This window comes from Pongo pygmaeus, chromosome 3 (genome assembly GCF_028885625.2).
Source record: "Pongo pygmaeus isolate AG05252 chromosome 3, NHGRI_mPonPyg2-v2.0_pri, whole genome shotgun sequence".
Lineage (NCBI taxonomy): Eukaryota > Metazoa > Chordata > Mammalia > Primates > Hominidae > Pongo > Pongo pygmaeus.
In genome coordinates this window covers 24,261,340-24,285,128 of record NC_072376.2, presented here as the reverse complement: position 1 = coordinate 24,285,128, position 23,789 = coordinate 24,261,340, and the positions used below count along the sequence as shown (strand labels likewise).

General features: G+C 37.6%; 1 protein-coding gene across 4 annotated transcripts in view; it reads left to right on the top strand.

Moving 5' to 3' along the window:
• Positions 1 to 6,221: 6,221 nt before the first annotated feature.
• Positions 6,222 to 23,789, top strand: part of SEPSECS (Sep (O-phosphoserine) tRNA:Sec (selenocysteine) tRNA synthase) — a 40,506-nt gene continuing 22,938 nt past the window's right edge. The window contains exons 1-9 of one of the 4 annotated variants that reach the window (XM_054485016.2): positions 6,325 to 6,559; positions 7,054 to 7,308; positions 7,703 to 7,857; positions 9,829 to 9,947; positions 10,589 to 10,747; positions 11,630 to 11,783; positions 14,729 to 14,831; positions 21,675 to 21,804; positions 21,932 to 22,023. In XM_054485016.2, coding sequence (XP_054340991.1) covers positions 6,446 to 6,559; positions 7,054 to 7,308; positions 7,703 to 7,857; positions 9,829 to 9,947; positions 10,589 to 10,747; positions 11,630 to 11,783; positions 14,729 to 14,831; positions 21,675 to 21,804; positions 21,932 to 22,023 — 1,281 coding nt within the window. In that variant the 5' untranslated portion in view covers positions 6,325 to 6,445. Of the gene's footprint in view, positions 6,560 to 7,053; positions 7,309 to 7,702; positions 7,858 to 9,828; positions 9,948 to 10,588; positions 10,748 to 11,629; positions 11,784 to 14,728; positions 14,832 to 21,674; positions 21,805 to 21,931; positions 22,024 to 23,789 lie in introns of all 4 variants that reach the window. The other 3 variants (XM_054485012.2, XM_054485011.2, XM_063663576.1) reach the window with 3 other exon arrangements.

The following is a 23,789-nucleotide window of genomic DNA, read 5'->3' as shown; positions in this document are numbered from 1 at the left end:
AAAGACCATTAGATATAAGGCCTTCAAATGTAGCTTTAAAATCTTCCTTTGCTCTGTCTTCAAGGGATATTGGGATTGATTGGGTAACAGTTTGGTACAACCTATCTTCTCTTCAGTGTCTACTCGTTATTTTTTTCTATGTCTGTGGACTTTTAAGGCCACAAAATGTCAGGTACAGTGTGAAGACCTTCATGTGGGGGTATCCATCAAATATAATGGAGGAGGCAAAGGTATATCCACAGTAGGCACAACTTGATTATGAATAGATGAGTCTTCTGGAACTTTAAGAAACAATTCCTCTCTTGCACATTTAATATTATGATTCCATTTGCAAAGAGGAGGCTATTAAATTTGCAGGGCAGTTTCACAGACCAGGAAGGGATGTTTTCACTCAAGGGGTTACAATTAAGGGCTGGGAGATAGAAAAAAATCTGTGCGTTATTTGAGAGACCTACCACTTGTGTGTATGCTTACACACTCTGAGGAGTGTGGCTCTCAGGAGGAGGCTCAGCAAAGGTGGTGAAGTTTAATGCAGAAAGAGCAGCAGATGTACCTACTAGGAATTGATGAGATTGACCATCTGTCTTCATTCATTTATGCTGCTATGACAGAATACTGGGTAATTTATAAAGAACACAAATGTATTTCTCATGGTTCTGGAGGCTGGGAAGTCCAAGATCAAGGCGCTGGTATCTGGTGTCTGTTGGGGGCCTTCTTGCTATGGTACTCACATGGCAGAAGGTGGAAGGGCAAGTGGGGGCAAATGTTGTGTCCTCACATGGCAGAAGAGCAAAAAGAACGAACTCACTCCTTCAAGTTCTTTTTATAGTTGCATTAATTCATCCCCGAGGTAGAATCCTCATGACCTAAATATCTCCCATTAGTCCCCATCCCCCAACACATTTGCCTTGGGGATTAAGTTTCTAACATATAGATTCTGGGGAACACATTCAGACTATACCATCATCTATATAGTTAATTCACTTGAGAGATAAGGGCAAGGCAGGATATTGGGAGCATTTTTCTTCTTCTGAGAGCACTCTCATTGATTGGAATTGAGGGATTTTTTTTTTTGTCTTGGTTTTCTTTTATAAGATAGGACAACCTTTTTTTCTGGTTTACAATATCTGTAAGTGTCCTTGTCAAAATGGCTGGTGGGAAGAGGGCCACCTAGCTGTTTGATCTGTAAGACCATAGTTTATTTTGGGCCTTGTGTCATTTTTATTCTAAAGCCCTTTCAAAATGTTCTGACAGGTGTTTAGTTCAGGTAAAGAGCTATTTTCCATTCTAATTTCTACTTTTGAATTAGCCTTCTAGTTTCAGATTTAACTCCATTGACAAAATAAGATGAAAGGGCTGATGTTACACTGGCACCGTTGTCAACTCCTGAATATTGTCAGGAGGTATATTATAGTCTATCCTGAAAATCTCCTATAGTTTCATCTTGTCTGTGTTTGCATTATTGAATTATGCAAAAACAGATTTTTATAGAAAGCGTTTGGGATATTGCTTCTAGGAGGCTGTGTTCTACTTTTCAGGGCTTTTTTTTTTTTTTTTTTCAGACTCTTAAGTTTATTGGGGAAAAAGCGATCCTTGTAGATCCCTTCTTATGTCAGTCCAATCAGCTTTTCTTTAAATCCAAGATTTAACACCTGAGGATCTGGCCAATATATGTATACATTGATATATTTAGGTTAGGTAACCCTGAATCATACGCATTCAAATGAATCCTAAATTCTTCTATAAATAGTTGCTGGTCTTGTTTGGAAGTAGAGAAATCCTTGATTATTGCTCTTAATTCATCTTGGGTGCAAAGTTTAAATTCTGCAGTTGCCTGCATACCTGGCTTTTGAGGGGAGAGGGATCTTTAGAAGCAATTGACATTTTAGAGTTTTAGGAGAGTTGTTGGGAAAATGCAGGAGTCCTGGACAAGAGGAAGAGAAGGGGGGAGTTGACGGAAGTGAAGGAAGAGAGATATCAGAAGGCTAAGGGATAAGAGGGACATCTGGATATAGGGAGCCAACCCAAAGGGGAAGATTTCCTAGGAAATGAGTCTAGTTTGTTGTTGCTTAAGATGTCAAATTGCTTGTTAGCTTTAGCCAAAGCATCTTTTAGTGGAATAATTCTTGAATCAGAATTTCCTTTGGAGGCCTCTGTGTACCACTCAAAAACTGTTGCCCATCAGACCTAAGAAATCTTAATTCCCTTTCTTTTCTTGCCCATCAAATAAAAAATTTTGTCAAGTCAAGTGTTTCCCAGAGTGGCCACTGAAGGCCCAACTCCTCACTGCTGAAATTATGCCACTTAGAGAGATAGGCACAAGCATTAGGATTGTAATGAGAGTATGTATAAGAAGCAGAAGTTTTTCCTGGTGGAGAGGATTTAGACTTAGAGCACCCCATGAACGCTGGCTACGGTGTTGAAAGTTATGGTCGTGCTTATCCTGTCTCAGCCCCCAGCCTGATTTTTGCCCCTTTTGAACACAGACCGAACAATCTGTGCCCCCTGGCAGGCAGAATATCAGAATGACCTCTTTGTTTGGATCAAAAGGAAGCCCTCAGAACAAAAAATCAAGATGAAGGGAGAACTTCATCCAGTTTTATTGGTTACCCACAACAAAATTTGTCCAAACGGATGTAGTCTGGTGAGAACTGCAAACTCATCGATCTGTGAAACTGGCTTAAACAACAGGGTTGTAGGGCCCATGGCCATGTTCTACCCTATGATTCTCCTTCTTACGGAAAACAACACTTTTAGATAGCACAATACAAAATAGAAGTACAAAGGACAGCACAAAGGATGAAAAGAAATTGCCTGATTCCACTAAGGATGCAAATAGGAACCAGTAACAATCTGAGTACCAAACTTCAAATGAACAGCTTAGGAACTCAAGGCAAACAGGGAGGAGTTCCAAGCCAGCATGGATTTACCACGTTGGCATGGACTTAACAAGCCATAAGCAACAAGGCACAAGGAGCCCCCGTGGGCACCACAAGTGGCCAAAGGCTGAGGTCCACCGCCGTGGACAGCACAGACCACGTCTCAGTGAAGTCTCCAGGAAAACTGGAAATTCAGAGCTTGCTAGAGAAGGGAGTCAGTCACCATCATTTGCATTTGTCAAGAGTCTCAAAGGCAGGCAGGGGAGTGGGAAAGCTTTATAGTGAAAGATTCAGGTACAGGGAAGAATTCAGGTGTGCCAGTTGGAGGTGTTGGCAAGGAGAAGCTAGAGGCTGGCTAACTAGAAACAGGGCATCTTATGTAATTTTTTAAGGAGGATATTTAGCTTTCTCTGGTTGGTCTTAAGTTAGAAGCGAGTAATAAAAGAGGGAAGCTGGCAATCATTGCCCAAGTCTTAACCATTCTTGGCTGATTGCTGCAGAGGTGGTGGTTTGAAAAGCTAGTTGCTAGAGAGGTTGTGGGTGAGAGTTCTGTTATCACATATGATCTGGCCATTGTCCATTTGTATAGTCAGTCTATCTAGGGGAAGATGTCATTGAGCAATTACCTTTCATTTAATCATCATAACTGCCTCTTCCATATTCCCATTTTACAGATAAGGAAAGCAAAGCCCAGGAAGTTTGAGTAATGTATTTAAGGTTATACAACGAGTGACACTAGCAGAATTTAAACCTGTGTGTTCTCGACCTATTTTAAATGATGCTTCCTCTTGTAAAGACCATGAGGTTATTCTGATGTTGCCCTGTTAAAAATAGTAATTACATACTATTATTAAAAATAGTAATTACATACTATTTTAAAATAGTAGTTACAAACTACTATTTTAAAATAACTATTACACACTATTTTTAATAGATAGCATCATTTAAAATAGGTCCAGAACACACAGGTTTAAATTCTGCCAGTGTCACTCGTTGTATAACCTTAAATACATTACTCAAACTTCTTGAGCTTTGCTTTCCTCACCTGTAAAATGGGGATATGGATAAATACTTGTTGGGTGAGTGAATGGATGAAAGTAATTTTAGAATACTTCTCTTGAAATTGCTTCCAAAGCTGGTATCTTTTGAACACCCTTAATGAATGCATATCTTGACAATGATTAATTTTTAGAAACAGACAAACATTTTTCTGAAGTAAGATGGTGAATAAGGTGAGAGAACAAGCTGGCTCAAAAACCTGGTGTGTCCATTCAGTAATGACATTAATTTTGGGATTTTTGCACATTTTGCATGTGATTGACAAAGCGGCTTTGAAGGCTTTTCCAAAGAAGTTGCAAAAATAGTTGCATTTTGAGAATAAGAACCCAACTTTCCAAAAGTTTGAAAAATACTCATTTTAGAAAGTAAGCTAAATTCTTGTTGTTTTGTGGTTCACCTTTCTGTTTAAAGTAGTTAAATGCTCTATGTCATTCAACAAATATTTATCAAACAGCTATTATGTATTTAGTGCTGTGCTTTGAACACAGATATCAATATAGCCCTTGTCAACCAGGAGCTCACAGTCTAGTTGAGACAGAAAATTAACAATTGAAATGCAATTCAACAAATACCATAAATAGACTGATATATATTAATGCTGGATGCCATGGGAACATGCAGTAGAAACAGTGATGAGCTGGTACGTGTTGAACAACTGACTTCTAGGGTAGTGGTTTGGAGGGTAAGGGCCTGATTTGCGGTGTTTACTGATTTCCATGGTGTAAATGCTCCCGCCATGGCCAACGTGACATCATCAAAAGGGGAGTTGGAAGATGTGCAGTAGTATAACATTATATTGAATTTCCACCATATAGATAAAATGCATGTAAATAACCTGAAGAGCATAGATAATAGTAAAATGTAAAATAATTAGGAAGTGACAAATTTTGAGTATTTTTACTTTTGCTTTTAATATAATTTTTGAGTGGCTGTATTTAAAAACTAGCTCACAAAATTACGGAACATTTAACAATCAGCTCTTGCAAGTGGGTGTGAATCAGTGCAAGTGGACATACCACCCACCAGGTGAAAGCAATGTCAGGAATTACTGTAGGCTCACATAAGATGAAGATTGTAAGGAAACTGGAGGCAGGGATCTCCAGCAGTGAACCTCTAAGTTGTTGAATTGTTACAGGACTGCCAGGTTCCTATGCCGGCTGTGCAGGAACAGACCAATATTCCGACAGAAGGCTTGCAGCAGAGAAAGAGTTTTAATAATCACAAGTTACAAGCCAGGAAACAGGAAGAGTTCTCAAGCTTCAATCCATTTCATCAAGGGGTTCTAGGCAAAGGTTTTTAAGGGGATTTGTGGAGGGTGAGGGGCTGGAAAATTTGGGGTTATCGATTCGTTGGGGTAAGGGAGATGAAATCATTAGGATGTGACAATTGCATTCCTCCATGAATCAGCTTTTTACTGGGCCTTCCAGACAAGCTGGCATCCTTAGTTTTGTTGGTATGCGGGACCTAAAGAAGCAATGCAAACAGAAAGCTTATCTTCTCATAATGTCTTCGATTTTATCTATAGAGCAGAAAAAGAATGAAGAGTCTTGTGACAAGGGCCACATTCTCCTGGGGTAGTAAGTAGCAACCAGCTACAAGAAAGTCGGCCATACGGCAAGCTGGCTTAATAACAGCAGCTTGTAAGCCTAGTTGGATTTTTCCCCCCCTTAATCAATTTTACAAAATGTTCTTGGGGATAGTTTCAGAATGGTCAAACTAATTCATTAATTCAATATCAACCTTTTTTTTTAGGCCCTACTTTATTCTGGGCACTGTTTTTTAAGTGTCCGGGGGAGGGGGGCACCGCAGCAAAAACCGAGGCCCTGCCGTTCGGTTACAGAGTTTACATTCATGGGTGGGTGTGTGTGTATAAACAAACGTCTGGCATGTCACGTGGTGAGTGGTAAGTGCTATGGCTAAACAGTAGTGTCAAGGGGAAAAGGAGTGGGGCACTGCTATTTCCTATGGGGTTGTGAGGCAGTAGTAAGTGTGGAAATGTATCAAAGTAAAGATCGAAGGTTCTGGCATCTGACAAACAGTTTGAATAAGGCGGAAGCACAGACCCTGCACAGATCTCAACCATCCAACAGGACTGAAACACAGAACTTGGAAAAACCCACGTACCTGGTTCTTACTCTGCTCGCCCGGTCTGCACAAGTGCAAAATCCTTTCCTGAAGTTCGTATCAGGAACGCCAGGGTTTAACTAGGCCAATCAGCCGCGGTGGGGCGGGTCTAATTTTAGTCCCTCCTTTGCCTGAAGTCAGCGAAAAGCGCGGACTTCCTCGCGCATGCTCAAATACGCCAACTTCCTCCTGGAGCGCCATCTGAGAAGGTCTGCGCATGTGCAAGAAAGAGAAGTGTGTTTTTTTTGTTTGTTTGTTTTTGGTTTTTTTTGTCCCAAGGCGCTGCCGTACCGTCCAGGCGGCGAGTTGCATTCTGGTTCCGTCGTGTGTCTGGCGTGTGGAGATAGTGCTCCCGCTTATTCGCCACTGTCGCCACCGCTGTCATGAACCGCGAGAGCTTCGCGGCGGGCGAGCGGCTGGTGTCGCCGGCTTACGTGCGGCAGGGCTGTGAGGCCCGCCGCTCGCATGAGCATCTCATACGGCTGCTTCTGGAGAAGGTACCGAGCTGTCGGTCCCCTCCCCAGCCGCCGCGACCCCGGGGCTCTGGCTCCGCCGGGCGTCCCCGCTGGTGCTGCCTCACCGGCAGCTCTTTGCTGCTTGAGACTAGTCCCAAGTCTGTCTCAGCTTGGCTTGCCCTAGCTGACCGACTGCGGTCTGTGCCTTCTCAGCCTTGCCAAAGCCACTGAAAGCCAAAGGGTGTTCTTAGGAGGGGGTATTGGGGTGGGGGTTTTGAGTCGGGCTATTTCTAACTTCGGGATGCGGAAGTGAGGGAAAGTCCCAGTGTACTTTTTTTATTCGAGGAAAGGGCAAAGTTCGCACCTCCATCTTTCACCACCCTCAACGACTCAGAGCACGTAATGGTGTTTGTAGACCACCGTATGCTAACTCGAACCACGTGCTTTCCGCGGAACTTCACAGGTCTCCCTCCTGCCAGCGTTCCTGTATTTTAATTTCATTAAAAGTTTTGTTGTGTTTTGTTTTTTTGAGACAGAGTTTCGCTTTTTCGCCCAGGCTGGAGTGCAGTGTCGCGATCTCGGCTCACTGCAACCTTCGCCTCCCGGGTTCACGCCATTGTTCTGCCTCAGTCTCCCGAGTAGCTGGGACTGCAGGCGCCCGCCACCACACCCGGCTAATGTTTGTATTTTTAGTAGAGACAGGGTTTCACCATGTTGGCCAGGCTGGTCTCAAACTCCTGACTTCAAGTGATCGGCCATTCCTGGCCTTCCAAAGTGCTCGGATTACAGGCGTGAGCTACCGCGCCTGGCCAATATTTCATTGAAGTTTGACAACTACCACCCTTCTCCACGTCCCACCGCCCCAATCGTAATGCCTTGGTTTGAAGCATCTTCATTGGGGATGTGGTGTATTGGTTTTCAGTTAGTTTCACTTACGGAAATTTAAATATCTGAGTGAACCTCATTGTATGCATTTATCATCACTTCTCGAAATCTGTAAATAATTGTAATCAAATGTACAAACGTTTTGCCTCCTTGCGGTCTCTATATAGTGGTGAATTTATGCCTGAATTTTAGAAAACAAGGAGCGTGGCAAAATACACATTAAAAAGAAAAAATGTGTTCCTGTAGTGTTCTAGAGAACGATAGTTTTATTAAATATAATCATAATTTTTTTTTTTTAAGGGCAAGTGTCCAGAGAATGGCTGGGATGAAAGTACACTTGAACTCTTTTTGCATGAACTTGCAATCATGGACAGCAACAATTTCTTAGGCAATTGTGGTGTGGGAGAAAGGGAAGGGAGAGTGGCATCCGCATTGGTTGCTCGTCGTCATTACAGGTATCTTTTTTTAAGTAGTAAGGGAGATATATCGTTTATTTATTTGTGGTTCAAAATAATGGCAGCAGTATTCATCTTATTAGATTATCAAATGTCTGTTTGTAAACCACTTCTTCCCTGCTCTAATGGATATGTAAACCAAATGCAACAGGGAGATGGAAACAATTTTATCTCAGCAGGTGCTTTGCAAAGACAATAGAGTAAAAATATGTGGGGGTTACCCTGTCAGGTTCTGGGTGACTAACGCGGGCTATACGTTTGCTTAGGAACGGTTACTCTAATAAACATATCTGGTTGTAAGAGGTCAAAATCCATTAAGGTTGTTTATAGTTTTCCATATTTCTTTTCTAACAGTGGTAGTTTTTTTTTTTAGAATGATTTATAGTTATCAACTTTAAATTTTGTTTTAAACTGTGTTTAAACTGAATCCCATTTTATAAATACCTCTCTGTTGCAATAGATACAGGGAAAGGTGTATTAGATTATTAAGTGACCTTTTTCTTTTACATTATTGCAGAAAGCTTTTCATCAATTCTGATAACGATTTAATTGGTAGTTAATTGGTAGTTAATATGATCACTCATTGCTCTGTCCACTAACCTTTCTGTGAAGTGTAAACTCTTTTAAATGAAACTCCTGTCTTCCATGCTTTTACGTTATAATGAAAATTTCGTGGGCATAGTAGAATTTGTATTTCAGTAAAAACCACTGCAGTTAAAACTGATGATAATGCCTAACTTGGATGAAAATTTCAGTTAACAGTTTGCTGATAACACGGTTTGATAATATATGTAAGAAATGTTTTGTACATGAGATTTCAGTGGTGAGGAAGTACAACACTAGTATTCTTCGATAATCCCCCTATACCGAATTTCTGATATATTTGACTGTCAATTAGAAATTACTCAAATTATAAAAGGGTTTTTTATTTTAAAGAGTATTGAGAGGTATCTTTAAACAATGTATAATATCGTCTAATTTAAAATGAGATTTGCACACTGATTTTCTAGGAGCATATAGTTCTTTTAAAATTAAGGCAATATTTGAACCATCATTGGAACTTAGCCCAGTGTGTGATTAGGGGAAAAGTAAAGAAAAAAGATAATTTGGCCGGCACGGTGGCTCACGTCTGTAATCCCAGCACTTTGGTAGGCCAAGGCGGGCGGATCACGAGGTCAGGAGATCACACCATCCTGGCTAACATGGTGAAACCCCGTCTCTACTAAAAATACAAAAAAATTAGCCCAGCGTGGTGGCGGGCGCCTGTAGTCCCAGCTACTCGGGAGGCTGAGGCAGGAGAATGGCGTGAACCCGGGAGACGGAGCTTGCAGTGAGCCGAGATCGCGCCACTGCACTCCAGCCTGGGCGACAGAGCGAGACTCTGTCTCAAAAAGAAAAAAAAAAAAAGATAATTGAATGTTTCATATATTCCAGTTTTCTATTGCTACAGAACAAACCACCCTAAAATTAAGTGGCTTAAAACATTTATTATTACCTCTCATAGCTTTTTGGATTAACTGGGCTCAGCAAGGTGAGTATTGCTTTGGGTCTGTCATGTAGTTGCAGTCAGATACTGGCTGAGAGTTTAGTCATCTGAAGGTTTGCCTAGCATGAAAATTTCACACAGTCACTTCTGCTAGATTCTTCCTGGCCAAGCAAGTCACTAAGTTCAGCCCAGATTCAAGTGGAGAGGAAGTAGACTCCATCTCTTGGTGTGGGAGTAGTATGTGGGCATAGAGAGAAAAAGAATTGATGGCGGCGTCTTTGGAAACTAGCTATCACAGCATAATTGATGAAGTTGTTTCAATTTAAGTAGGAGAGTTCCACATCGTTAATAGTTTGTGACATGTATCTGTAACAGCCAAATGTTGCTCCTGGTGTTTTTTTGGTTATTATATTTGCATATTTGTACATTGTATTACTCGGAATGCTGAATGTATTTGTCCAGTTTTTGGCCCATTTTTTGCTTAGGTTCATTCATGGCATTGGACGATCGGGTGATATTTCTGCTGTGCAACCAAAAGCTGCAGGCTCTAGCCTTTTGAACAAAATTACCAATTCTTTGGTCCTGGACATTATAAAGCTGGCTGGTATGTACCGTCTTAATCATAATGCCTTTGGCTGACTGGACACACACACACCATTTGACTCATTTCATTTATTATTGCCCCTTTCCAAAAAGAGTATGAGTGGCTTTTGAAAAGACTTCTTTTTTTTTGAGACAGAGTCTCGCTCTGTCGCCCAGGCCGGAGTGCAGTGGCGCGATCTCGGCTCACTGCAAGCTCTGTCTCCCGGGTTCACGCCATTCTCCTGCCTCAGCCTCCGGAGCAGCTGGGACTACAGGCGCCCGCCGCCACGCCCGGCTAATTTTTTTTTGTATTTTTAGTAGAGACGGGGTTTCACCGTGTTAGCCATGATGGTGTGGATCTCCTGACCTCGTGATCTGCCCGCCTTGGCCTCCCAAAGTGCTGGGATTACAGGCATGAGCCACCGCGCCCGGCCGAAAAGACTTTTTTTTTTTTTAAATAAAAAGTCTTTAGAATAAGATAGAAAATCAGAGCGGTAAGCCCAGAAGTTGAATTTGGCATTGAGCTTCCCAAGAGTGAGTACAGAAACAGAAGCACTGGGGCTACGACTCTTACTATTTTATAGATGAGATATATTATTTCCTCAAGAAGGATGCTGGGTGCTTAGCGGGATAACAGATTTCTGTTTTGCTTCTTATTTGTAGGTGTCCATACAGTAGCCAACTGCTTTGTAGTTCCTATGGCAACTGGTATGAGTCTAACTCTGTGTTTCTTAACATTACGACACAAAAGACCAAAGGCAAAGTATATTATATGGCCACGAATAGACCAGAAGTCCTGCTTTAAATCCATGATCACTGCAGGTAAGAGAAGTGTCGTATATAATGTCTTAAGCATCATAATTATGAATTTCAGATTTCTTATATAAAGATAGATAAATGAAAAATTAACTGTTCGCTGTTATTTTTTTAAAAGAAAAAATTATGGTAAAATATATGTAACAAAATTTAATGTTTGTATTACTTTATGCAACTTTTAAGTTTATGGATGCCTAAATATCTATGGTTCCATAATTATTATTTGTTGTGGGACCTTTGCTTATATACTAGTTAAGTGTACTGTTTTAATTGAAAATGTGAAAACAATTTTCATGCAAAATTTACAGTATACATTTTGTTTTCATAGGAGGCTTTTGTAGGCTATGAGATGGATCAGTGATCCTTAGGCTACTGAAATTTATTATGTTTTTCTTTAGAGATAAAACGTTAAGTAGATGATTGTGATTTGTTTCACTGAGTGAATTGTATTATTATTTATGTCCATCTCTGAAATAAAGTGAACTTTAAAATAAAACAGAAATATCACCAGAGAATGAGTGGACTTACTTTTCTGTGGATTGAAATTGAACTGGATTAAAGTGATCCTTTTTGTCATCACTGTCTATGTTATTACTTCTATAGATATCTATTTAACATTTGTTTTCCTTACTTTCCAGAATTCATTCTTGTCATATCCAAGTGTTAAATAGACTTATGGTCCTAAAATTGTGTAGTAGTCCCTCACATTATTTTGACCTGCCTTTGACTAACACCAGTACTGAGCTGTGTATTTATTACCAGAGGAAGGTTAATCTACCAAAATAAATATTAAGAGTTCTTGTGTAGAATAGCATGCTTCCTAGAGTTTCAGGATCTTCCCTTATTTTAGTTCACACTAACATTTTGTTGTCTGGTTGGTTTGGTTAGGTTTTGAGCCTGTGGTGATAGAAAATGTTTTGGAAGGTGACGAGCTGCGTACAGACCTGAAAGCAGTGGAGGCTAAAGTCCAGGAACTTGGGCCTGATTACATTCTGTGTATTCATTCTACTACATCCTGTTTTGCTCCAAGGGTGCCTGATAGGTAAATGATTTGTGAATATTGTCCTTTAGCTGTTTAACTGTCTTTTAAATAAAATATGATATACTAATTCTCAAATATGCTTAAATAACACTTCATAATGAATAGATGAATGGTCTGTTCTAAGAGAATAGATTGACCTTGTGGAGAAATAGCGTTAACAGCTTGGGAAACCAACCATTTGAAATGTAACAAGGAAAAACAACTAGTACAGGGTGGGGAGCTCCCTTTATCACCTGAGTTGATGCAGACTGTCTCTGTTTTCTTGCTCTTTGTCCTGTTTCTGATCTCTTAGCATGTTTTTTCTTATTATTTAATAGAAGTTTCTTTTCTAAGCTAAATGTTGGGTTTACTTCTTTTCATTGCTATCAGTATTAATAAATTTAAAAAAAATTAGGATTGTTTACTTTCAAATTTCTGTAATTGGAAGATTAACTCAGATTATACCTTAGGTGTGCATAGTGGTTGTCATTGTCTGCGTTTTGAGAATAATACAAATATTTAAGAAAATAAAAGCAAAAAAGGAAAGAAAAAGCAAAGGTTTACTCTTCTAAAGGATAGCCACACATTTTTATTCTCAAAATGTAATAGGCTCATGTCTAGTAATACAGATTTCTGTTTTTGACTATAATTTTTTTTTTGTTTCATTTTAACATTTTGAATGGAAGTGGTAATAATTTGTAAGAATTATACTGACTTTGGGCTTTTCTTGTAGCATCAAGTTATACTTTGGTTTTAATTCATGGAATTACATTATTTGGCAATAATGAATTCTATGTTGGCTTTTGTTATCTTATAGGCAGATTGTAAGAGACAGTTTTTTAACTATGCTCTTAAAAATTTACCTTGCTACATTTATGAGCCTGTGAACTCTATTTTAAGATTACTTTTCATATGCTTTGTGGTTTATTCATTACTTCCAATCAGATTTCAAATTTGTATTGAAATATTAAATAAGCATTGTTCTTTATTGATGGTTTTGATAGCTATAAAATTTTTAATGTGATAGAAATCACATTTTGAAAAACAGCATATGGATATTTGTATTAGTTGGATTATTTATCCTTGTGGATACTTTGCTTTTGTTTCATTTTGACTAACGTCTTTTGAATGTTTACAGTATGCCTGGCACAGTGTTAAGTGTTTTACCTGTATTATCTCCTTTAGAAAAAGTTTAATGAAGATTTTTATCAGTCAGAAAAATTCTCATTTGTCACTGTTGTGTAATGAATATTTCTGAGTAAGAGCGAAGTTTGGGAAAAGGGTGATGCACAGTAATGTTTGAATTTCTGACTTTATTAAATTTTAAAACCACGTTTTGTTTTTCTTTTTTACATCAGCTTCATTCCTTTTAATTTTTTGGGTACAGTATACATTTTGTTTTTATTAGTTAATCAATCAGACAAAAACTATTGTGGAGGAAATTCACTTAAGGGAAATGTTGCAAAAAAGAAGGGTATTATTTCTTCTAACTGATAAACACCTTAAATTGGCTTCTAAGTTAGAAAACAATTTGATACATATGAAAAATATTTTTTCTGCTTCTCCTTTCATTTAATACTTTTTTTTTTTTTTTTAACACACCCTAACCATTAACAGATTTAGGTAATTCAGATTATTTAAAACTACTCACAAGTTATTTTTTTTCTTTTAAAAATAGAGCTTAATGTTATGGAGCCTTATTTTCAAAGAAGTTCTTTATTAAGGAATATTTTCATTAGAACACACACATGTGAAAGTGCCTTTTATTTTATGAAGAAAATACTTCTGTGTATCCCAGAAGGTCTATTTTGTTAAAAACATCATCTGATTAGTTTGAAGTAACAAAAAGGATTTCTATATCAATTTGTAGGGTTTGTGAAAATAAATGATAAAATGAGTTTTTAATTCATAAGACTTCAAGCAAGCAAACTGATAACTTGTTTTTGGTCTGAGGCAAACTGGACAAAAAAAAGAAAACTTGTAACAGATGAACATAATGGTATTCCTACTTACAGTTAAAAATATATTAATGACATCTACTAGAAATAGGACATGTATTATGCGTAAATCGGTAATTCAAACTATATATTTGAAGTATATCCTGTCAAAAAGGACTTTACTTGTATTAAAATGCTTTCAAATTCTTTATACTTTAGAAAGAAAACTTTTAATAATTTTACTAAAACATAGGATTTAGTTTTAGTTTCATAGCATGAAGACATTTCTATTAAAGATGAGCTCAGTCACAGGAAGTATTTGGCTTTGTGAAAGAACATCTGTTTATTATGCTGTCACTGAAATTTATTACCTTACTTTGCATAAAGTTAGACTCTCAAATTAGATTAATATGAGAGGTGTAAAATGAAGAAGTAAGAGTAGATAAGGGTGGATTTAAAACCAGTAGCTATTTGGAAGATTCCTCAGTATCCAAGTTGTTGGAAAATGTTAGTTATTTTGGTAATGACACATTTTAATGTTCTGTATTTTTTAATACATTAAAGTCTATTTGAGAATGCATTTTTTATTTTATGAGATGTTTAATGTGAGATTTCTTAAGATTCCAGATATGCTAATTATTTTGCAGATACTAGCTTCAGTATGGTAAGCAACCAAAAATGGAAAAAAAGAGCATACCATCTTGTGAGGGGTCTTTATAAATAATCTTCTGGCTTTCTGTTTAGGGAATTTTTAATTTTAAAATGATTTACCATCTACATAAATTTTTGTGTTTTTTTTGTATATTGGTAACATTAAAAGCCTTTTTAGGTTTATTCGAAAGAGCTTGCTATGTATTTCCAAGCTGCTGAATTACATGTCAAGATACTGCAATAGAAATTTCAGTGTTTGTCTTTTTTTCCCCTTGGTGTACATTAAGGATAACTATTAAATTTTTTAAAAACTTTCTGCACTATCATTTATAAAGCACAGTGTGAGTATGTCTTTCTATTGAATATTTATGTTTATAGATTAGAAGAACTGGCTGTGATTTGTGCTAATTACGGCATTCCACACATAGTCAATAATGCTTATGGAGTGCAGTCTTCAAAGTGTATGCATCTCATTCAGCAGGTAAGAGAGTTTAAAATGATATGTATGTCAAGGAAAAATTCATTTTAACATATTATAGGATTATTACTTTTTCTTACAATCTGATATAGTAAAAACAGTTATTTATGACAATCTGCTTCAGGTTGTGTTAGGAACTTACATCTGATCATCTCAATAAAAGTCATTATTCTTTGATACTGTGGTGATAATTGGACTGATAGCTTTGGTAGGCTAGAATCAACATAGAAATACTTTAGTAGTTTAGCTTTTAACTTTCTAAGACTGTTTCATTACCAGGATTTTCATTTTTCTAATATACTGGATTATACCATTTAAAAAATATATGATTTAGTCTATATTTAAGGAATTATTGTACTTTATTATCTTAGATTAGAAGTGACTTCATTTATAAACATGCCAGTATATAGCTGTGGAATTGGCAGGTTTTTGTATTTTTTTTTTTAAGCATCAGCTAGATTCTGGTCATTTGTTTTAGGTTCTAAATTTGAAAATATGTCTTTGTTTCCCATGTCACTTGTAATAAGAACTATGGCCTTACAAGGCTTTGTGTATTCAGGCCTTTGCTGATTTGCTGATTTCATTTTCTACGGCTTTCCTTTTGCCTGCTGTGCTCCAACCACCCTTGCTGCCTTAGCTTTTTTCCATTTTGTCACGTGCCTGCACTTCCAGGCCTTTGCTCTTGCTCATCCCACTCACTGGATTGCTCTTCTAGAGAGTTGCGTAGCTTTCTTTAGGTCAGTGAGACTTCCTCAGAAACTCTATCAATGATTGTTATTATTGACAATCAATAACCGGTTACTGAACAAAGTGAATGAATGAATGAAATATTGTGTTTATTTATACATGTATGATACAGGCTATATAGTTTGTGTGCATAATGATGTTAATATACATACAAAGTTTTGACATACATGTCAAACCCTATCTAACACCTCCCCCTTCCTTGCTAGCGTTTTCTACTTTTTTATTTTTTTGAGATAGGGTCTCACTCTGTTGTCCAGGTTGGAGTGCGGTGGTGCAACCACAGTTCACTGCAGCCTCAACCTCCCACGCTCAAGTGATCCTCCTACCTCAGCCTCCCGGGTAGCTGGGACCACAGGTGTGTGTCACCACACCCAGCCAACTTTTTGTATTTTTTCTAGAAATGGGGTTTTGTCATGTGGCCCAGACTGGTCTCAAACTCCTAGGCTCAAGCCAGCCTCCCACCTCGGCCCCACAAAGTGCTGGGATTGCAGGTGTGAGCCACTGCACCTAGCCCTTGCTAGCATTTTCTATCCTTCTTTTTGCTTTTTTACCACGTTCATTGATTTTAAGATGCAATGTTCTACATTTTGACATCTGAAATTGTGATGTCTAATAATCAGTGGTGTCTTACAATGTTAATAGGCAATTTTTTTTTTATGTAGTGACATATAAAATAATGATGTTTCTTAAAATTGATGGCTCCTTGCTATTTTTCTCCAGAACACTTATCACCATTTGATATAATGTTTGTTATTGACAGTAATTAGAATTAAGGTTCTGTTGGGGTAGAACTTTGTTTTGTTCACTGCTGTGCCCTCAATACTTAAGACAATATCTGGTACATAATGGACAATTAATAACTGGTTACTGAACAGTCAGTGAATAAATGAAGTATTGTATTTATGCATGTATGATATGAACTACATAGTTTGTGTGCATAATGATGTTAATATACACATTCAGTTTTGACATACATGTGATTTGTGTTACGTGGGCATAAGTTATTCACAGATTACCTGTGGCTTGCTCCAATATGGTAAATGCTCTGAAGCACAATAGATACTATCTAGTACATTTTTTTGTCTTTTATATTATTTTTAGTATACTAGTATCATCTTTTACATAAATGTGGTTTATATGAAATAGTAATCGCTGATTTGCTTAATTTCTTTACTCAACTTTGTATCAGTTAGGATATCATTGGCAGCAAGTAACAGACACCCAACTCAAGTTGGCTTAAACCAATAAGGAAATGGATTAATTTATGTAGCAAGTCCAGAGGTGGAGTGGGTTGTAGGCATGGTGTGTTCGGATTTCTTAAAACCTTTAGAGAAAGACTGTTTACCATTTCCTTGGTATTTCTTTTTGTTATTCCTTAACTTTTTAAGGCTTCTTCACTTATTGTAGACTAGGTTATATCTAATTTGTATGGTCATAGAGGAAGGGTGTATAATTTTCTACACTGGAAATCTTGAAAAACATTTTATTTCAGTGATTGATTTTTATTCCTCCTTTCCCTTTCTCTCTTGCTTTTCTTCTGTGTAATTTTTAGCAGCTTCTCTTCTTTTAAAAGTCAAATACCATCAGCATTACTAAAAGTTTAGGAAAATGAGGAAGGAGTAGAAGATCACTCATAATGCTCTTACCCTAACAAATACCCTTAACAATTTATGTATTTACTTTTTCTCTTTTTATATGCATATTGTTTTTACATAGTTATATTCATTGTGTACATTTAATTATTTTAGTGTTATATTTCTGTACCCTTCAGATGCCTATAAAGTTTTCATAATGATCATTTTAATGATACAACATATTTTTAAATACTAGAAAATTTGGTGATGCACTTGAAGAGGTTAAAACTAAGAGAGGCTGGGTGTGGTGGCTCACCTCTGTAATTCCAGCACTTTGGAAGGCTGAAGCTTGTGGATCACTTGAAGCCAGGAGTTTGAGACCTCCCTGGGCAACAAAGTGAGACCCCATCTCTACAAAACTAAAATTAAAAAAAAAATTATCTGGGTGTGGTGGTGTGTACTTGTAGTCCCAGCTACTCAGGAGGCTGAGGCAGGAGAATGGCATGAACCCAGGAGGCAGAGCTTGCAGTGAGCCGAGATAGCCCCACTGCACTCAGCCTAGGCAACAGAGCGAGACTCCGCCAAAAAAAAAAAAAAAGCTCCAGAATACAGTTAGAAAGGTGCCGTTGGAGTTGCACATCCCTAATGCTCTGCTTTGTCATTACCTCTCTGCATTTGGGAGGTGGTTTTACTAAAATTTTAACCAAAAAATAAAACTATAAGATGGATGAGTAAACTTTTAAATGCAGATATTGTTGCAGATAATGTATTACCTTCTAAAGTTGACATTTCTTTAAAAATTTCTTTGATACCTAATATCTGGATATATTTATGGAGTGCATATGATATTTTGATACATGTACAGATGGTGGGATGATTAAGTCAGAGTATTTAGGCTATCCATTACGTGGCATTTATTATATCTTTTTGTGTTGGGAACATTTCACATCCTCTCTTCTAGGTATTTTGAAATATACAATGCATTGTTGTTAACTATAGTCACTGTACTGTGCTATTGAACGTTAGAACTTATTAAAATGGACATTTCTTTAAAACTAAAAAAGCAAAGATACAAACATTCTATTTTTCCCAAATTGGCCTTCACCACAAGAGATTGTGGCACTATTGATTTAAATCAAATGAATGCTTGAGTCTTGCTGAGTGCGGGTTGCTGTTTCATGACATTCTAAAAAATTAAAGTTAGCTTTAATTCATCTCAATAGTCCTTATGGTTAATATATACCATTTACTACACACTCTCCATGTGTCAGGCATCCTACTAGGCTTTTTTTTTTTTTTTTTTTTTGAGACGGAGTCTCGCTCTGTCGCCCAGGCTGGAGTACAGTGGCGTGATCTTGGCTCACTGCAAGCTCCGCCTCCCAGGTTCACACCATTCTCCTGCCTCAGCCTCCTGAGTAGCTGGGACTACAGGTGCCCACCACCACGCCTGGCTAATTTTTTGTATTTTTTAGTAGAGACAGGGTTTCACCGTGTTAGCCAGGATGGTTTCGATCTCCTGACCTCGTGATCCGCCCGCCTCGGCCTCCAAAAGTGCCGGGATTACAGGTGTGAGCCACCGCGCCCTGCCCCCTACTAGGCTTTTAAAGTTATCAGCTGAATCCTGACAATTTAAGGTGTACTTCTTATTCCCATTCTGCACATGGAGAAATAAGTGGGATTAAGTAACTTGCCTAAGGTCCTATAGCTACAAAATAGCCCATCTAGTTCAGTGCGACTCCAAAGTCCCATTTTTCTGTTAAAATACAAAGTACTAAAGTACTAATACTGTAAGTCTTTTCTTGAGAAAATAATATTGCAATAATCAATGAAGAAAGAACTATACATAAATTTTTTTATTTTTATTGTTTTAACATTATGTTTTTAACTTTTTTATTTTTAAGATGAGACCCCAGAATGACTTAATGCTGAGCATATATTCTGTATGCACATAACCCCACCCCCAGGGGAAGTTAGTTTTGAGTAACCTATATTTCTGTTTATATTTACTAAAATGACGAATTTAAGAGATTCATGAATTATGGATGTTAGGATAGATTAATGGAGAGGGATATAGTAGAGTCACAAAAATATGCGTGTAAGACTATTTTGCATCAGAATGGATTGTAAAGCTCCAAAAGTGTGGGAAGCAGCTACTTTGCCTATTAAGAATTTGAGAGAAGTAGGTATTACTACTGTTTATTCACAAACCCAATTGTCACTTCATTCAACAAATACTTTCTGGGTTCCTGCTTGTGTACCAGGCACCTGGGTAGGAGCTGGAGATGAAATAGTGAATCTGACAAAATCTTTAACCCTCATAGAGCATTCTATTTTTTGTGGGAAAGCAGAGAGTAAACCTTGAGTATGACAAGTCTTGGATAAAAGCTCTGGTCTTTGGGGAGGATGGATATCATTAGATGGAGTGATCTAGGAAGCACTCTTCAAGAAATACATGTGAGTGGAGCTCTGAATGACGTAGGAGGAAGCTTTGCAGCTCTCTAGAGAGAGAGATTCCAGATAGAAGCTAACAGCCAAGACTCTGAGGCAGGAGTGTGCTTGGAATATGTGAGAAATACCAAGGAGGCTAGTATGGCTGAACCATAATGAACAAGATGAACAGTGGTTGTAGAGCTTTGAGGTGTGTTAAGGGTTTGGGATTTTATTTTTGGTGTGATCATTGGCCGTGGAAGGATTTCAAGCAGGAAAGAGTGACATGCTATGTGGGAAATAGACGGTAGGGAGGCGAGAGTGGAAGGCTGTTGCAGCAACCCATATGAGATTTGTTGGTGGCTTCGGCCAGGGTGGTAGTTGTGAAGGTGGTAATAAATGCTTTTATTCAGATGTATTTTGAGAGTGGATGTTAGAGCATTTACTGGTGAGTTAGATGTAGCTCAAAAAAGGGGGTCTTGTACCATTTCTGAGATTGGGTCTGGCCTGTTTGTTTTCTTGCCACAGAATGTGCTGCCTTTTAAATGCTTTCTGTGTTTTAGTGATGGAAGGGTTCTAGCAAAGTCTGGTGAACTGATTCCTCTAGTACTTCTGCTTCCAATTTAGGTTCCTGTTTCTCAGGAGGCCTTGGACAGTACTAAAATGTTAATACAAAGGCAACTCTGACTGTTCCACTTATCTTTATATGCTGCTACTTCGCATGTTTTCTGGGTTTTTTTAATTCTGTTAGTCTTATATGCATCTCTCTATTTTCCTGTGATATGGTGAGATTTTCTCTGATCATGGTTTATTAGGATATTAGAAAAAAGAGGAAGAGGAAGGTTAAGATTTGAACAGTTGTATAATGGCGTCCAGAGCAGCTGCTCCTCTTCCCTGCTTTGGCTGCTTCCACGTGTTGCCTGGATCTGGACTCTTAGATTAGGCCAGCTATCTACTCATTCTATTCTCCCTCAGATAGCGAGGTGTGAAAATGAAGGTCAAATATGGTTATAATATTAATAGGAATACAGATTGTGAATACAGATTGAAAATCTGTGGCTACAGATAAAGAAAAAGACTATCTTAGTTGTAATTTAGATAGTATCTCTATTTTTAAGAGGAGAAAATTGAAGCACATTAGACAGAAGGTCATAGACTGTGTTGGATGAGGACCGAACTTAGTTTTACATTTCTAGTAGGTAAGTATTCAGTTTTTCACCAGAATATTAGATTTTCACTGGAAGTTCATTTGCAGTGGAATGAAATAATCTAAGTTTATAATATTAGGGAGCATGAGTTATGTACAAATGTTGCTTCTAGAATTGCCAAGAGTAAACAAATAAAACTTCCATTAAGTGATGTTAAAAGTAAAACTTTGCATTTCTTTTTTGTTATCTGAGTGCTTAAAATGGTCATACAGGTAGTAGATTGTCCAAGCATTAAAGAGAGGCACATGTATAATTAACTGTTTGGCAACTCGGATGGCTATAGTCCATTAGGTTATGGTGGCCACCCTCGAACTCACAGAGAGTGTTTAAAACCACTTAATAGTTATAGGACCCATTGTAGACATTTGTTGTCAAAAAAGGGAGCACAGATGGGAGGCATGGGATGAATCCATTCTTTCTTATCAAATTTTAAGGTGTAAAGCTTTGTTTCATTAAAGTTCCCACCTGAGCTGATACTGAAACCATGCTTGCACAGAGTTGTTACGAAGATTAAATGATTTATGTGTGAAAGCAGGTTGTAAACTTAAAAGTTGCACATACAAGGAGCGCCATTAAAAATTTTGGTTTAATACTTAAAAACATTTTCTTGGCACTATTACAAAGAAAATAAAAATAACATTTTTCAATTGTTTTTTCTGTGCATTGTTTTAATGGTGTTTATTTTTATTCTAAGGTAGAGTTGACAAAAATTGTATATATTTACAGTGTACAATTTGATGTTTTGATGCATGTATATATTGTAAAATGGTTAAATCAGGCTAATATATTAATTAACTCAAATAGTTATAATTTTTTGTTGTGGTATTTGTTTGTTAATAGCAGTTGTCTGTTTTCCTAGCAACTAATATGTAATGTCATATTGATTCTAGGGGGCTCGAGTTGGTAGAATAGATGCTTTTGTTCAGAGCTTGGACAAAAATTTTATGGTTCCAGTAGGTGGCGCTATAATTGCTGGCTTTAATGATTCCTTCATTCAGGAAATCAGCAAGATGTATCCAGGTAAATAAATAAGTTGCTTTTCAGAAAAAGTAGCTAACAAACAAAAATCCATTTGTACGTAGGCTATTGTAATAAATCTTAATTTTCAAAGCTACTCCCCCCCACAATCTTATCCTTCTTATTTCAGGAAGAGCTTCAGCTTCACCTTCTTTAGATGTCCTTATTACTTTATTGTCACTTGGATCAAATGGCTATAAGAAGCTACTAAAAGAAAGAAAGGTAAGCTTTCCCTTTAGGTGTCGAATAACATTCTCGACTAGAACCGTGCTCTAAATCATTGGTGTTTTCTGCCTATTGGTTTCTTGCATTGGGAGGGAGACATCTAGTATGGTCCGACAGTATTTATTCAGATCTGGAACCACCATAGGTGGTTTCCTATTAGTGTTTGTCAGCCTGTCTATCCAGATATTACGAGGAATCTTGGTTAGGTGATTTTGCTTTTATTTACTTTTTAGAAACTCCCGCATTAGGGACTCTTATTCAATAAAATTCAATTCATTTATCACTTAAAGGTACTTGAAGGTAGAAGCTCTTAAAAGACAAATGGACAAGTCATCTTTTTAGTTTTTGGAAACTTGAAAATTGTTTAGGAGTGAGATGTCAGTCACAAGAGGAAGAACCAGGTCAGAAGTTAGCTCTATCTTTTTTTTTTTGAGAGGAGTCTTGGGCTGGAGTGCAATGGCATGATCTTGGCTCACTGCAACCTCCGCCTCCCAGGTTCAAACGATTCTCCTGCCTCAGCCTCCCGAGTAGCTGGGATTACAAGCGCCCGCCACCACGCCCAGCTAATTTTTTGTATTTTTAGTAGAGACGGGGTTTCACTATGTTGGCTAGGCTGGTCTCCAACTCCTGACCTCGTGATCCACCCGCTTCAGCCTCCCAAAGTGCTGGGATTACAGACGTTAGCCACCACACCCAGCCTATTTCTTGTCATTGTTGAATGCTGAACTCATTGGTTATATTGGTTATGAAAAGAAGTTACATTTATATTTGAAAACGTGACTTTATCTCCAACACAACTAGCTTAATTCAGGACACCTCCAAAAGACAGAGCTTGTATAGCTAGGGCAGGCAGTGTTTTATTCATCTTCTGTCTGGGAGAGAGTGAGTCCTCTGGTGCAGTTTTTAAATCTGATAACTTTCTAGCACTTAATAACAATTGTAGTCCCTTATATTTATAATAGTACTTTATATATTCTAAAGCATTTTCATAGGTATTGTCTCATAGATCTTCTCATAGCCTTAGGATGAATACATAACAAGTTTAAAAATCTTGTGCTCTATTTTACCCCAGTCCTCCTTCCCCTACTAATTCATTCCATGGGAAAGTAATTGTTTAATTGTGAGGACATTTCTTAAGATTTATGTGATATAGGAAAAGATGCTCAATGTCATTAGTAATTAGGGAAATGCTAATTTGAAACCACAATGAAATACCACTACACACCTTTTAGAATGGCTAATGTACCGAAATATGCAACAAGATAATGACTTTCAAATGCATTATGCTAAATGACAGAAGCCAGACTCAAAAGGCTACATATTGTACAGTTTCACTTATATGCCATCCTGGAAAAGGTAAAGAATATAAAGAAAGAAGAAAGATTAATGGTTGCTAAAGGGTAGGGATTGGGGAGGGAACTTTTTAGGGTCTTGATAGTGGTAGTGGTTTCATGACTGTATATATTTGTCAAAATTCATAGAAGTGGGCACCTAAAAAACAGACATCCCAAATTTTCCTATATGTGAGTGAATTATACCTCAGTAAGTCTGACAATGAATTTTTATACAATAAGAATAAAACTCTGGTTTTATAAACTCCAAATTGTAATCATTCATGGTCGTAGATCGTTGTAGCCAGGAGAAGACCGTGGCAAATCTTTCAAGGAAACAGATTCATATGTCAGATAACAACTCTCTATAGATGAGGAAAACTTGTCATCTGCTTATATGAGAGTTTAGTTGTTTCAGATGCCAGTGGTTCC